The sequence below is a fragment of the Octopus sinensis genome, linkage group LG28 (assembly GCF_006345805.1).
Source record: "Octopus sinensis linkage group LG28, ASM634580v1, whole genome shotgun sequence".
In the NCBI taxonomy this organism is placed as follows: domain Eukaryota; kingdom Metazoa; phylum Mollusca; class Cephalopoda; order Octopoda; family Octopodidae; genus Octopus; species Octopus sinensis.
This window is the reverse complement of record NC_043024.1, coordinates 10,977,428-10,993,516: the sequence shown is the minus strand read 5'-3', so window position 1 is coordinate 10,993,516 and position 16,089 is coordinate 10,977,428. Positions and strand designations below refer to the sequence as shown.

At 39.3% G+C, this 16,089-nt stretch overlaps 1 protein-coding gene across 1 annotated transcript in view; it reads left to right on the top strand.

Annotated features, from left to right (window-relative positions):
- The first annotated feature begins 202 nt into the window (after nt 1-202).
- The window catches only part of LOC115225864 (transducin beta-like protein 3), a 34,481-nt gene continuing 18,594 nt past the window's right edge, over nt 203-16,089 (top strand). The window contains exons 1-9 of the mRNA XM_029796855.2: nt 203-304; nt 4,005-4,056; nt 5,499-5,588; nt 6,145-6,192; nt 7,965-8,045; nt 11,440-11,588; nt 12,325-12,495; nt 14,408-14,483; nt 15,615-15,693. Of these exons, the coding sequence (XP_029652715.2) occupies nt 213-304; nt 4,005-4,056; nt 5,499-5,588; nt 6,145-6,192; nt 7,965-8,045; nt 11,440-11,588; nt 12,325-12,495; nt 14,408-14,483; nt 15,615-15,693 (838 nt within the window). The 5' untranslated portion in view covers nt 203-212. The remainder of the gene's footprint in view (nt 305-4,004; nt 4,057-5,498; nt 5,589-6,144; nt 6,193-7,964; nt 8,046-11,439; nt 11,589-12,324; nt 12,496-14,407; nt 14,484-15,614; nt 15,694-16,089) is intronic.

Here is a 16,089-nt window from a genome sequence, read left to right as displayed (position 1 = left end):
AGAACCGATAGAATAAGTACTAGGCTTACAAAGAATAAGTCCTGGGGTCGATTTGATCGACTAAAGGCGGTGCTCCAGCATGGCCACACTCAAATGACTGAAACAAGTAAAGGAGTAAAAAGAGTAAAGAGTATATCTAGATATGACGGGCTTTTAATACAGTCATAAGACATTGTCTAGATATGACAGACATTTAAGACAAGTCATAAGTCATGTTGCACATGCGTACACGAGAGCGGTGTAACATCCGGTTCCAAACACGTGTTTGTTATTTGCTTCTCGTAATGTCGAAAGAGAAAATTAAGTAAGTTTATTTTATTATTCATAAATTAACTTTATTCGATTTCATTCAAAAATTATTTACTCCCAACACAGTGAAGTCTTCTTGACTGTTATCATCACTTTTCAAACTTCTGTTTCTTTACAATGTCCAAATATATTTTACGCTGTGAAGAAGTCGCGACAGTCTCCTGTTTCGAAAACGTGGGTATTAATAATTGCCAAATAAAGACCATTCCTAGTTTCTTCGGATCCTAATATTCTATGTATATTTCGACATTAAACTTTCGTTATTTCTAGATATACAGGTACTATTTAAGAAGAGTGGTCCCGGTGCGCGCACTCGCTTACACGCGCATCCACGCTAGCTAGTGGTGAAAATTTACCGATATATAAATATATTTCAACGCTTTTAGCTTACTATGTTGTAGTCAGGCATATGGATGGATAAACAAGTCGGAAAATATTAGAAACACCGAAAATATTGTTAACAGTTGTGTCTGGGGAGAGTCATTCTTTTTTAGTGCCTTATAATAATAATAATGAAATTATTGTCTACAGTGCTCAGGTGCCCCACAACTTGTCAAAAGGTGCGTATAAAGTATATGCAGTAATATACAAATGTCTGGGAAGCGAACAGTGTATGAGTCTGATACATGCTTGCGTGTGTATGGAGGGGAGAAAGATCAGGTGTAGTGTTGGTGAATCTCAGGAAGCATGGAAGTTTTGAAGGATGCAGTGCTCCGACAACTAACAACTGATGCCGGCAGTTTGTTCCAGGCTTCAGCAACTCTTAGCGTGAAAAAATGTTTCCGAAAGTCATGGGAGCTGTGCTGTTTTCTGACTTTGTAAACATGTCCACGGGTGTTAGACGGGTGGAGTTTGAAAAGGGTGAGTGTGTTATTATTTAACACACTCACCGGTGAAATTTCCACTTATTTCTTATTTTTATTTTCTAAAATTTTCGTTGCGTTTTGCAACAAAAGGGAACACAGTGTAAATAACGGACAGAGTCAAGACTATTGAAAAGGTTGCAAGACGCAACAAAAATTTTTGGAAAATAAAAATAAGAAAAAAGTGGAAATTTCACCGGTGAGTGTGTTAAATAATAAGGCACAAAAAGAGAATGACTCTCCCCAGACACAACAGAGTTAGAATGTTGTTCCACTTCATAGAAGCAAAACATTCTCGTCAGAGACTTGCAGTTCCACCCGAACTTAGCATAAAAATGGTCTTGCAAAATTACAAAGGTGGTTACTTATAAACCGCACTGTTCTACACACATGGCAACAATGACTGAATATCTTTTCATTTCTTGTGTTAGTGTTTCATCCTAAATGAAGGAACTGAGAGAAATCGAAACCTTTTAATAGGCTTGAAGAAAGTAATAAACAGATCATAGATTATTTTGATGTGTCTGGGGAGGGTCATTTTCTTTTAGTGCCTTATTATTTAACACACACACACTGGTAAAATTTCCACTCATTTCTTATTTTTATTTCCCTAAAATTTTCGTTGCGTCTTGCAACAAAAGGGAACTCGGTGTAAATAAGGGACAGAGTCAAGACTATTGAAAAAGTTGCAAGACACAATGAAAATTTTAGGAAAATAAAAATATGAAATAAGTGGAAATTTTACCGGTGAGTGTGTTAAATAATAAGGCACTAAAAGAGAATGACTCTCCCCAGACACAACAGAATATGCTTCAACACACGAACTCATATAAAGAATCTTGAAAACCAAATCCAAAAACGAAATAGTTAACAGTGTTGAACGTGAAACTACACTTGCTAAGATATAAAGTATTCTGTGATGCAAGCCCTAGATGAGCCTTGATCCAGCAGACATGGTCGGAGACATTCCAGCCGTAACTTCACTGTCGTTGAGATGTAGAATATCTAGAACCATCACTTTTGTAAAGTTATATACTCTTTTACTTGTTTCAGTTTTAAGACGGTAATACAGTGCGAATAGAGGAAGATACGGTTAGAGGTTCCCTTATTGGCGCCAAGAGTAATTTCTTGTTAACAGCACCAAATTATAACAACACTCGACCAACAGCATACGGCAATCTCCATCTTCGTCACCTCTCCTTCGCACGGTCGTTCTTACAGAGGCAACGAAGTGTCAAGTTAGGGTGGATCTTCAAGGTAGGAGGGTGAGGTAGAAATGAGTAGAACAAAAAGGCCAATTGAAAAGAGAGGACACTACACCAGTGCACAGCTGGTACTCATTACGGCTGGGGATCTTTTCCTTTTGAACGGCAGATGTCAACACAATTTCTAGTTAACTAAACACTTTTAAACTTCGTATACTGGTAGAAATGTGTTTATAAAACATCTTTTTCTCTTGAATAGACTGGTGCGACATGAAATGAAATGTCTTGCTCACGGACACAATGTGTTGTCCAATACAAGAATTGTACCTACGTCCTTGTGAGAACAAGCTGAACATTCCTAAGCCCTAGGCCACATACTTTCCCTCAAGATATGTCTAATCATCCCTTTTTTACTCCAAGGTAGACGGGTGTCTTTTGAGGGCAGATGCAAGGCTGTGTGATTAAGAATCTGTAATCATCATCATCATCGTTTAACGTCCGTTTTCCATGCTAGCATGGGTTGGACGGTTCGACCGGGGTCTGGGAAGCCAGAAGGCTGCACCAGGCCCAATCTGATCTGGCAGAGTTTCTACAGCTGGATGCCCTTCCTAACGCCAACCACTCCGTGAGTGTAGTGGGTGCTTTTTACGTGCCACTGGCACATGTGCCAGACGAGGCTGGCATACGGCCACGATCGGATGGTGCTTTTTACGTGCTACCGGCATGAGGCCAGTCGGGGCGGCGCTGGCAATGGCCACGTTCGGATGGTTCTCTTACGTGCCACCGGCACTGGTATCACAGCTACAATTTTCATTGATGTTGATCGATTTCGATTTTGATTAAGAATCTGTAATGTGGATAGATGTAAAGGTAACTCTTTCCTTCAAACCAATCAAAGATTTAGTTTTAAGTAGGTGTCTGATTGTGGAATGTACTCATAGAAGACATGGGACAAAATGGTGAAAAAGGATCTTCGGATGCTAGGCCTCACTGAGGAAATGACAAAACACTGGGAGATGTGGCAATTCGCTGTATTTGATAAGACACATTAAGCTAAGTAAAGCCATTGTCTTTCACACTTACAGGCCTCTCCTTTCAGGTGATGGCACCACTTATGACACACCCGTGCTAGTGGCATGTAAAAAGCACCCAGCACACTCTGTAAAGTGGTTGGCATTAGGAAAGGCATCCAGCTGTAGAAACCATGTCACAACAGGCAATTGGGGTCTGGACAGGTCCCTGCTAGCCAGTTCCTGTCAAACCATCCAACCCATACTGGCATGGAAAACAGACATTAAATGATGATGATGTTAAGTTAAGTAAATTTTTTTTGGCTCAAAAAGCACAAAGCAAGGCCATGTAGGGGGGCATGGAGTTATGTACAGGGTGGTGTTCAGGCCATTTGTGATCAAGGGAAACTTTGAACCGAGCGGTCGTCGGCAGCTTATTCCACGGATCCGCCACCCTCTCCTTCGATTGAGATGAAGTGTGTGTGTGTATGTATGCAAGTCCTCAAGAGTAAGTAATAGAAAGAGGAGGGAAGGAGATGGCTCAGTGCCTTCGTAACCTTTGCCTGTTGTCCAAGACTGACATAGAATGTAGATTTTGAGACCCTGTTTTCTTCTAGTTTCAGTAAATCACTGGAATATGGTCCGTTCTACAGTGCTGGGAAGATTTCTGTAAGTATATTTCTATTCTTCTGTGACTCTTGTAGAATACATGTTAGCCTGAAGAACCTGGTGCCAAGCCTCACACCATTTCACTTCACTTCTCCAACACTGCTGATTCTCTTGAGAAAAGCATGAACAACACCACTTCCACCTTTCCTTTTCTGTAGGGCCTTTATTTCATGAATAATTCATGGTTCTTTGGTTTGGAAGTTCAAGTGAATATGGCACCTTAACCCATTAAAATTCAAGTGAATATGGCACCTTAACCCTTTAAAATTCAAGTGAATATGGCACCTTAACCCATTAAAATTCAAGTGAATATGGAACCGTAACCCATTAAAATTCAAGTGAATATGGAACCGTAACCCTTTAAAATTCAAGTGAATGTGGCACCTTAACCCTTTAAAATTCAAGTGAATATGGAACCTTAACCCTTTAAAATTCAATGTGAATATGGTACCTTAACCCTTTAACGTTCAGATTATTTTGTCAAATGTAATGCGCTTATTTATGCACCCAACAAATGAAGTGAGTTCATGGCTTGCAAGATGGCCTGCTGTGCTAACCTTGGATCGTAGAGTGACCCTCTGTTCTTGAGGAGACCTATTGAGTCAAAATGAAAATCAAATGGAAATTGTAGTTAAGATACCCGTGCCGGTGACACATTAAAAGCACCATCTGAACGTGGCAGATGCCAGTGCTGCCTGACTGGTGTCTGTGTCGGCGACACGTAAAAGCACCAACCGATCGTGGCCGTTTGCCATCCTCCTCTGGCTCCTGTGCCGGCGGCACGTAAAAAGCGCCCACTACACTCACAGAGTGGTTGGTGTTAGGAAGGGCATCCAGCTGTAGAAACACTGCCAGATCTGACTGGGCCTGGTGCAGCCTCTTGACTTCCCAGACCCCAGTCGAACCGTCCAACCTATGCCAGCATGGAAAACAGACATTAAATGATGATGTTGTTTTGAATTCATCCTGTTTTGCATTATCTCCTAACCATGAGAGATTTCGACAGCGGAATTATTTATGTTCAAAATGACATTGTAGGGTAGGTGTGAGACGTCAGATCTGGCCAGTTTGAACATAGAGCAAGTAAAATATTTTGGCTGGATTAAATGCCAAAGGGTCAAGCAAGCCCTGTAAGTGGACTTGGTAAGAAGAACACTGAAAGAAGCCTGTTTTGTGTGTGTTTGTGTGTACCCTTGCTTAGACATCATGGGATGGTTGTAATAAATGTACACCCTTTTCATACAAGCGAGGTTATTTGTTTCCAGTCTTTTGCGAAAAGCATGTCTGGCCACGGGGAAATATCAGGTGATGGTTGGCAACAGGAAGGGCAACAGACCATAGAAAACCTGCCCCAACAAATTCTGTCTGATTGATGCAAGCATGGAGGAGCAGGTGTTTAAACAATGATAATTATAATGAATGTGAATAACTTTTTTTTGCAGGTGACACAAGATCATTTAATATGTATCTACAAAACCCAGGTGAATGTTCTGTCGAAAGACAATGGAAAAATCACTCGAACAATAAAACTGGTAAGTGAAATATTAGTTTACCTTCTTGGAATTGGCTGGCTGCTCTACATTTCAACTTAACCCTTTTGTTATCATATTTATTTTGCTATGCTCTGTGTTTCATTCAATTAATTTAAAATATAACAAAGAATTTTGTAAAATAACTTAGTTTATCATTCAGCTAGTGTTAGGAACATAAATTGTGACTAAGATTGTGACGAAGATTTTAATTCAGAACTTATGAAAACAAGACATTTGTACTACAGAACCAGAGGCAGTTTCAGGCAGGTTGGTATCAAAAGGGTTAAGAATTGTTTCTCTATTATATATTTTAACCCTTTTGTTACCATATTTCTGTTGAGATGCTCTGTGTTTCTTTCAATTCATTTTAAATATAACAAAGAATTTAGTAAAATAATTTGGTTATCATTCAGCTAGTGTTAGGAACATAAATTGTGACGAAGGTTTGGTGGAAGATTTTAATTCAGAACTTATGAAAATAAGACATATGTGTGTGTGTTATGGGTGTTTTGCAAATGCCTTTTCTTTGATCGTTTATTTATATTTTGTTTTCCAGTCTGACGATCTCAGTGTGACATGCAGTCAGGTGACACCCAATGGCCAGGTAAGTTGAATTTAATGCTGTAAAACATGTGCCACGCACAGGGGTGGGTTTTATGCTGACCCCTGTAAACAGTGGCACACTCTAAAACTACCTATTTCTTCATCACTCACCTTTTGTATATATCTGTTCGAAAGACAAGGGTTCCGTCTATCAGATCGGTTTGGTTCTATTTGGAAATTAGAATGAGACTAGTGGGCAAGGCCAGTTGGATGCTGAGGGATCAGCACAGCCAGCTGGACATTGGATCTGTTTTGGTGAGTACTTTTTGGCACTGGAGGCAAACAGATTCACACACACACACAGAGGGAGATGGAGGACATTGCAATTTATCAATTGAACCTAGTTTACAAACCCTTTCCCTCTCTCTGTACACATAAAGGGTGCAGGAGTGGCTGTATGGTTAGTAGCTTATTTATGAACCGCATGGTTCTGGGTTCAGTCCCACTGCGTGGCACCTTGGGCAAGTGTCTTCTACTATAGCCTTGGGCTGATCAAAGCCCTGTGAGTGGATTTGGTAGACGGAAACTGAAAGAAGCCCATCATATATATGTATGTGTGTCTGTGTTTGTCTTCCCAACATCGCTTGACAACTGATGCTGGTGTGTTTATGTCCTCATAACTTAGAGATGAACACACACAAATTACGTCTTCAAAATTGAGTTTCTTTGTGAAATTGTCACCATCTTGACCCTTTAGGATTTAAAGCAGCCATATCCAGCCCAAATATTTTACCTGCTTTGTATTCGAAATGACCAGGTGCAGCCTCTCACACCTATCCTTAAAATAAACAATCCCATCATCAAACTATAGAAGTTAAAAGGTAATGCAGGATCAATTAAAACCAATATGAACAAATACCATAAATCCTCAAGTATAATCCGCATTTTCCCCCAAAATTTAAAGGTCAAAATCCCTAGTCCCACTGCGTGGCATCTTGGGCAAGTGTCTTCTGCTATAGCCCCGGGCCGACCACTGCCTTGTGAGTGAATTTGGTAGACGGAAACTGAAAGAAGCCTGTCGTATATATGTATATATATATATATATATGTATGTGTGTGTGTGGCTGTGTTTGTCCCCCTAGCATTGCTTGACAACTGATGCTGGTGTGTTTACGTCCCCATCACTTAGCGGTTCGGCAAAAGAGACCGATAGAATAAGTACTGGGCTTTCAAAGAATAAGTCCCGGGGTCGATTTGCCCGACTAAAGGCGGTGCTCCAGCATGGCCGCAGTCAAATGACTGAAACGAGTAAGAGTAAGTGCGTATGATATATGCGAGGTTAAAAATGAAAAATATTTTCTAAGCAATGTCCGAGTCTCTATTTGCTGTCCGGCAATGTTTATTCCGACGCATTTTGTGATGTCGGGTGCAAAAATACCTTAAGCTAAGCCTGAAAGCAATGAAGTCATAAAAGAATTATCCATAACTTGCAATAATAAGCAACATTTATTAAAATAAAAGTATTCAGAACACAGAATAACATGTAACAAAAACAATTTGGAAACATATTTACATTCCCATATAACAGTTAAGAACATCACCATTATTGTATTACGCATGCGTGGAAGTGTTTGTTCGACTAGGTGCTGCTGGCTTAATTACACACGATTCAAGTTAGAGAAGGGGTGCGTATTATACACAAGGTTTAGGTTTTTCAGAGGTACAGCCCCCTAAAAATCCCCTGCGTATTATACTCGAGGATTTACGGTAAGCATTATGTTTGACAGAGTAATCTGAATGTGAAAAAGGCTAAACTTTATTTTTATTCCTTAGAAACTGGCTGTGGCTGATACGCTTCTGCAGATCTCATTGATTGATCTGTCATCTGAAGAGACTCATAATTACTCCTGGAGGGTAAGTACAGATTAAACCTTAATAAGACACAGGTACCTCTAAAACATTACAGGCCAATGTCTGTTGTCTGGTTTTCATGATAGATTAATAATTACTGAAGTGTTTTTGCTGTTATTTTCTTTATCATCATCATCCTTTAACGTCAGCTTTCCATGCTAGCATGGGTTGGACGGTTCGACCGAGGCTCCAGTCTGATCTGGCAGAGTTTCTACAGCTGGATGCCCTTCCTAATGCCAACCACTCTGAGAGTGTAGTGGGTGCTTTTTATGTGCCAGGAGAGGCTGGCAACATCCACAATCAGTTGGTGCTTTTTACGTGCCACTGGCACGGAAGCCAGTCAAGGCCGGTGGCACGTAAAAGGCACACAAACCGATCATGGCTGCTTCCAGGCTCCCCTGGCACGTCTGTTATATTATTGTACTCTAACTTATATGTATACAATTCCTAGAACTGTGTAACTCCTGGGTTTTGTTTAAATCAAAACCCACAGAGTTTTGAACTGGCAGAATTGTTAGCTCACCAGGTAAAATGCTTACCTGTATTTTGTCTGCCACTATGCTCTGATTACAAATTCCACCATGGTCAACTTTGCCTTTCATCCTTTCAGAGTCAATAAATTAAGTACCAGTGAGACAGTGGGGTCTATGTAATCAACTAGTCTCCTCCCTACCAAATTTCAGCCCTTGTGCCTATAGTAGAAAGGGTTGTTATTATTATTATTATTATTGAGTGAGAGAGACATTGGGGTAAAATGTATGAAACCCAGTATACCCATCATGACTACCCATCTGATAAGGGTACACTAGGCACATGCATCACAACCATATGTGCACGATGTGGTGATCTCATATCAAGATAAACAGCACATGACCTTGCAGGTGAGGCCCAGTTAGAATTTTCTTCAGGTTGGGTAGCCCAATCCACTCAAAAGGTCCCTGAATAAGGATTAAGGATGTTGAACAAAACACCCCTGTTTCCAGAGGTGAATTATTCAAACCCCAAAGAATCCCCCTCAACACATGGCTATGATGCTCCCCCACTACTTCTGCTCATGATCAGAGATGCACATATCGTCAGCCACTAGGGGACCAGGTCAACTGTTAAGGTCAAACACTGACAAGCAAATCTGTGGTATTGAGCAGAATATTTGCTGTAGCCATTTTTATACCAAGACAAACAATTACATGATAACACTTCCAATCAGTTAAGATCGAAGCCATGAGAGCCACTCCTGGTACTGCTCAGGGCATCATTATATTATTATTATAAAGCAACTGACAAACAATCTGTGGTATTGAGCAGAATATTTGCTGTAGCCCATCTTTTATACAAGACAAAACAATGTACATGATAACACTTCCAGTCAGTTAAGATCAGAAGCCACGAGAGCCACTGCCTGGTACTGCATCAGGGCATTCGTTATTATTATTATTATTATTATTAAGGCATTGAGCTGGCAGAATTGTTAGCATGCTGGACAAAATGCTTAGCTGCACTTCGTCCGTGGTCTGAGTTCACATTCTGCCGAGGTGGACTTTACCTTTCATCCTTTCAGAATTGATAAAACAAGTACCAGTTGAATACTGGGGTCAATGTGATTGACAATACCCCACCAGACTTGCTGGCCTTGTGCCAAAATTTGAAACCATCATTATTATTATTATTATCCCTCTTATTATGATGATGATGATGATAGAATCCTTACCGTGCTGGGCAAATATACTTAGCTGCATTTCTTCTGTCTTTATGTTCTGAGTTCAAATCCCACCAAGTTTGGTTTTGCCTTTCAGCCTTTCATGGTCAATAAAATAAGTATCAGTTGAGTGCTGGGGTCGATATAAACAACTTGCTCCCTCCGCCAAAATATTGGCCTTGTTCCAAAATTTGAAATCATTATTATTATTATTATTATTAGTAGTAGTAGTAGTAGTAGTATGTTATTATTATCATTATTATTATTATTATTGAGTGAGAGAGCAGTTCATGCCATGAAAGTGACACTGGGGTACAAATATATGAAACCCAATATACCCATCATGACTACCCGTCTGATAAGGGTACACCAGGCACATGCATCACAACCATATGTGCGCGACATGGTGATCTCATATCAAGATAAACAGCACATGACCTTGCAGGTGGGGCCCAGTTAGAATTTTCTTCAGGTTGAGTAGCCCATCCCGCTCAAAAGGTCCCTGAATAAGGGTTGTTTAAGGATGTTGAAAGAACCACCCATGTTTCCAGAGGTGAATTATTCAAACCACAAGAATCCCTCTCAACACATGGCTATGATGCTCCCCCACTACTTCTGCTCGTGATCAGAGATGCACATCGTCATCACTAAGGGGACATGCTCAACTGTTTTATGGTCAAACACTGACAACAAATCTGTGGTATTGAGCAGAATATTTGCTGTAGCCCACTTTTATACCAAGACAAAACAATGTACATGATAACCTTCCAATCAGTTCAGATCAGAAGCCATGAGAGCCACTGCCTGGTACTGCATCAGGGCATTATTTATTATCATTATTATTAGTATTATTATTATTATTATTATCATCATCATTATTATTATCATTATTATTATTATTATCATCATCATCATCATCATCATCATCATCATCATCATCATCATTATTATTATCATCATTATTATTATTATTATCATCATCATTATTATCATTATTATTAGTATTATTATTATCATCATTATTATTATCATTATTATTATTATTATCATCATCATTATTATTATCATTATTATTATTATTATTATCATCATTATTATTATCATCATCATCATTATTATTATCATTATTATTATTATTATTATTAGTATTATTATATTTTATTATTATCATCATCATTATTATAGATTATTATATTATCATTATTATATATTATTATTATTATCATCATCATTATTATTAGTATTATTATCATTATTATTAGTATTATTATATATTATTATCATCATCATTATTATTATCATTATTTTATATTATCATCATCATCATCATCATCATTATCATTATATCATCATCATTATTATTATCATCATTATTATTATTATTATCATCATCATATTATCATTATTAAGTATATTATTATTATCATCATTAGTATTATCATTATTATTATTATTAGCATCATCATTATTATTCATTATTATTATTATTTTATCATCATATTATTATCACATCATCATTATTTTATCATTATTATTATTATTATTATTAGTATTATTATTAGTATTATTATTATCATCACATTATTATTATATTATTATTATTATATTATTTTATTATCATCATCATCATCATTATTATTATTATTATTATTATTATCATTATTATTGTTGTTGTTGTTGTTATTGTTCTTTTTTCTCCAGTCGCAGCATTTGAACCACGTCCAGAGTATGAAGTTTAACGAGGGAGGGAACCTGCTTGCCACCGGAGGGATTGACTCTGTGGTCAAAGTGTGGGATGTTGACCATCGATATTGCACCCACAACTTCAAGAGAAACACCGGTATCATACGGTAAGCAGTATTCATAGCGGACTTTGACCAGTCGCATCCTCAACCTTACAGCAATGTGTATCTCTCTTTTTACTTCTTTACTTGTTTCAGTCATTTGACTGGAGCACCGTCTTTAATCGAGCAACTCGACCCCAGGACTTATTCTTTGTAAGCCCAGTACTTATTCTATCAGTCTCTTTTGCCAAACCACTAAGTTACGAGGACGTAAACACACCAGCATTGGTTGTCAAGCAATGCTAGGGGGACAAACACAGACACACAAACACACACACACACATACATATATATATATACATATATGCGATGGGCTTCTTTCAGTTTCTGTCTACCAAATCCACTCACAAGGCTTTGGTCAGCCTGGGGCTATAGCAGAAGACACTTGCCCAAGGTGCCACGCAGGGGACTGAACCCGGAACCATGTGGTTGGTAAGCAAGCTACTTACCACACAGCCAATCCTGCACCTATGTGTGTGTGTGTGTTTTTAGTCCATTGGTTCTTTATCATGCAGTAAATAGTGTAAGACTCTGTGTGTGTGTATATATATATATATATTTGTGTGTGTATATGTGTGTGTGTGCTTTGGTCCATTGGTCAAATCGTCCAACCCATGCCAGCATGGAAAGCAGACGTTAAACGATGATGATGATGATTTATCTAAAAAGAAAAACAATTAAATGAAAAAAGAACAGCAGAGTCAAGTCACTGTTGTTTATTTGTATTCCTTTATTTTATAAGGTCCCTTTTGTTTGTGCCTTGCGGGGAAGAAGTGAATCTTTTATCCGGCTCGGACAACGGAGAGATCTGCTTGTACAACTTACGAAAGAAGTCGGTCATCAAGACGTGTAGCCATCACTCGGCCGCAGTTACTGATATGATTCTGACCGAAGACTCCAAGACGATGCTCAGGTAAGAGACTACAAACCATTCGCTTCCCCTTGGAAACGGTTATTCTTTTGCACACAAACACTTGATTCCTAAACCATCAATGTTCTTCAAAGCAAATTAATAAAACAAAACATCTTTAATGAAATGTCTCAGTTCGTAATATGTCTAATTAATAAGTTAGAGGCTATATCATGCTGAGGATTTCCAAAAAGAATGAAACTATGCTATACATGATTACCAACAACTAGAAATCGTGAGATTTTCAAAGCAAGTAAGGATAAAAATAATCAAATATATGAATTCTAAGAGTTGTTTGTCTTTTTCCTTGCTTGAAGATTACAGTGGTGTGAACCATGAGAGTTACAAGACAAAAGTTTGGTTTCGGTTTCATATATATACTAGCAGTATCGCCCGGCGTTGCTCGGGTTTGTAAGGGAAATAACTATATAAGCATTTTTAGAGAGTTATAGCCAAAAAATAGCCAAAAAAAAACGCATCAAAAATGGAAAAAAAAATTATGGTAAATTTTTTTTTAAATCTTTGACTCATCGTAGACATTTTTAGAGAGTTACTTCCCTTAGCGAAAAAATACATTAAAATGGGAAAAAATGATGGTAAATTATTTTTTAAATCGTAGACTCATCGTAGACGCGCGCTAATACCCAGAAGGGCTCGATATGAATCACGACTATAAGATACCCGCTTTTGGTTACACTGCACCACAAAATGTGGGAGTAGTTAGGAATCTAAAGCATAGGAGACAGACACACAACTTCACTTTTATATATAAAGATTGTAAGTGTTTTATTGTATCTGGAGAGAGTCATTCTCTTTTAGTGCCTTATTAATTTAACACACTCTCTGGTCTGATTTCCACTTATTAACATGTATTTTTACTAAAATTTTCGTTGCATCCTTATATTGTGTTCTTATATTTTCAAACAAGGGAATCTAGCACCCCTACTCGAAAATATAAGGACATAAAATCATGTCGTATAGCTAGCTGGAGACAATGTCTCCTGGGGCTAAATTACAGCAACATTCGTCCTAAACCAGGACTGCCATGTTATGTTGGCAAACACTCTTTACTCCAAAGTACTGTTGCTGAATATCTCTCATTGTGAGATTTAAAAATAGTAATTTCTAAGACATAGTACCATAAATATCACCATCATCATCGTTCAACATCCACCTTTGATGCTGGCATAGACACACACATATATATATTATGTACATACATATATATGTGCAGAGGACTTGCCCAAGATACCACACAGTGGGACTGAACCTGGAATCATATAGTTTGAAGCATGTTTCTAACCGCACAGCCATACCTCCCCCCATATTTAACTTTCTTTCTATCTGTCTAACTGTCTAATCATCATCATCATTGAACGTTTATCTCCCATGTTCACTGTTCATCAACTTGTTTACCTGACTCCCTTGTCTTTCTGTGTATCTCTCTTCCTCTCTGTTTTTTTTTTTTTTTTCATTCCTATATTTTCTAACTTTTTTCCTTGTCTACCTGATTGTCCCTTTGTCCATCTAAATGTCATTTTGCCAATAAAGATGGAGACGTGAAAAACAGAAAGTCATTGAAGGGGTCACAGAATGCACGGCAAAAGAACTCTGGCAAAGAAACTAATAATAATAATAAAGCTTAAGTGAAGATCAAATAAGTAGTGGTAGTGGTTTAGTGATAGTAGTAGTAGTAGTGGTGGTGGTGGTGGTAGTGGTAGTAGTAATGGTGGTGGTAGTGATGGTGGTAGTGGTGGTAGTGATAGTAGTAGTGGTGGTAGTGGTAGTAGGGATGGTGGTAGTAGTGGTAGTAGTGGTGGTGGTGGTAGTAGTGGTATCATCTGAATGTTCCTCTATCCATTGAGCCATTTGTCTATTTTGCAATTTCATTTGTTTCTCCCTGTTTCTATTCCAGTTCTGGACGCGACAACATAGTCACAATGTGGGACATGGAAACCTTGACCGTCCAGAAGACCATTCCAGTCTATGAGGTATTCTTTCTAGAAAGTTCCTTATCTCTTGCAATACACCCAAAAGCAGAAACACGAGATGAGTTCCCTCAACTTTTCTCACCCAATCCTTGCTCAGACTATTAGGGATTCACAACACCCAAACCCTGGGTTACAGAAGATCTCGACTACTAAGGACCTTCTGAGCACTTGAGAGACTTCATTACTTGTGTGCCTCTAATACTTATGTACTTAATTCATCTAAGATCATCATCATCATGATCATCGTTTAGCGTCCGCTTTCCATGCTAGTATGGGTTGGACGGTTCAACTGGGGTCTGGGGAGCCATGTGGCTGCATCAGGCTCCAGTCTGATCTGGCAGTGTTTCTATGGCTGGATGCCCTTCCTAACGCCAACCACTCCATGAGTGTAGTGGGTGTTTTTTACGTGTCACCGGCACAGGGACCAGAGGAGGCTGGCAAACGGCCACGATCGGAATGGTGCTAGGGAAATTTGGCTGCTATATCTATCATGTTGCCTAACGCAGAAAGGTTCAATTTGGTTTTTATTACTCATTCCGCTAATTTCATCATCATCGTTTAACGTCCATTTCCCATGCTGGCATGGATTGGACGATTTGACTGAGGTCTGGCAAACCAGATGGCTGCTCCAGGCTCCAGTCTTGATCTGGCAGAGTTTCTACAGCTGGATGCCCTTCCTAACGCCAACCACTCCGAGAGTGTAGTGGGTGCTTTTATGTGCCACTGGCACAGGGGCCAGTCAGGCGGCACTGGCAATGACCTTGCTCGAATTTTCTTTTACACATGCCAACGGCACAGGTGCCAGTAAGGCGACGCCGGTAACGATTCCGCTCGAATGGTGCCTCCTACATGCCACCGGCACAGAAGCCAGTTAGCCGCTCTGGCAACGATCACACTCGGATGGTGCTCTTAGCATCCTACTAGCACGGGGCACAAGTGCCAGTAAGGCGAAGCTGGCAACGATCACGCTCGAACCAGATGGCTGCACCAGGCCTCAATCTTGATCTTGCAGAGTTTCTACAGCTGGATGCCCTTCCTAACGCCCTACTTCAGAAAGGCATAAACACCACACAATCACATTTGTCTCTCCTGTATTCATTCGTACATCTTACTTTCCTTTTTCTTTTGTAGCCCATAGAATCCTTGGTTTTGGTTGCCAGGCATTTCAAGAAAAAAAAGGGTCCTTGTTTTATAACTGCAGGGTCCAAAGGTAACGGATATGTTTGCTTCTTCTGCTTTTTTTTCCTCACTTTTTCTCCACAACACTATGTTCTCCTCCCCCCCCCGACCTATTTTCTAAAGGTACTGGGGGTCCGCTTCTTCTTTTCCTCTTCCTCCTCACACCGTTAGCCACAAAGAATTATCTCTAATTCGAGCTTACTCTAAGCTACTAAGAATGCGTTTGGCAACTTGAAGATCCACCCACCACATGTGATAGACTGGCGGTTGCACGGGTGTGAAAGCTACGTTGTTATCCTCATTCCGTAAATGGTGGCTTTTAATGGGTGGAGAGCTGAACCATCCTGGGGTACAGAGGATACGCAATCTAGACTAGGGTCTGAAAGTTTACCACACCATAGTGGGTTACACCATGGTTCCTCTGCTT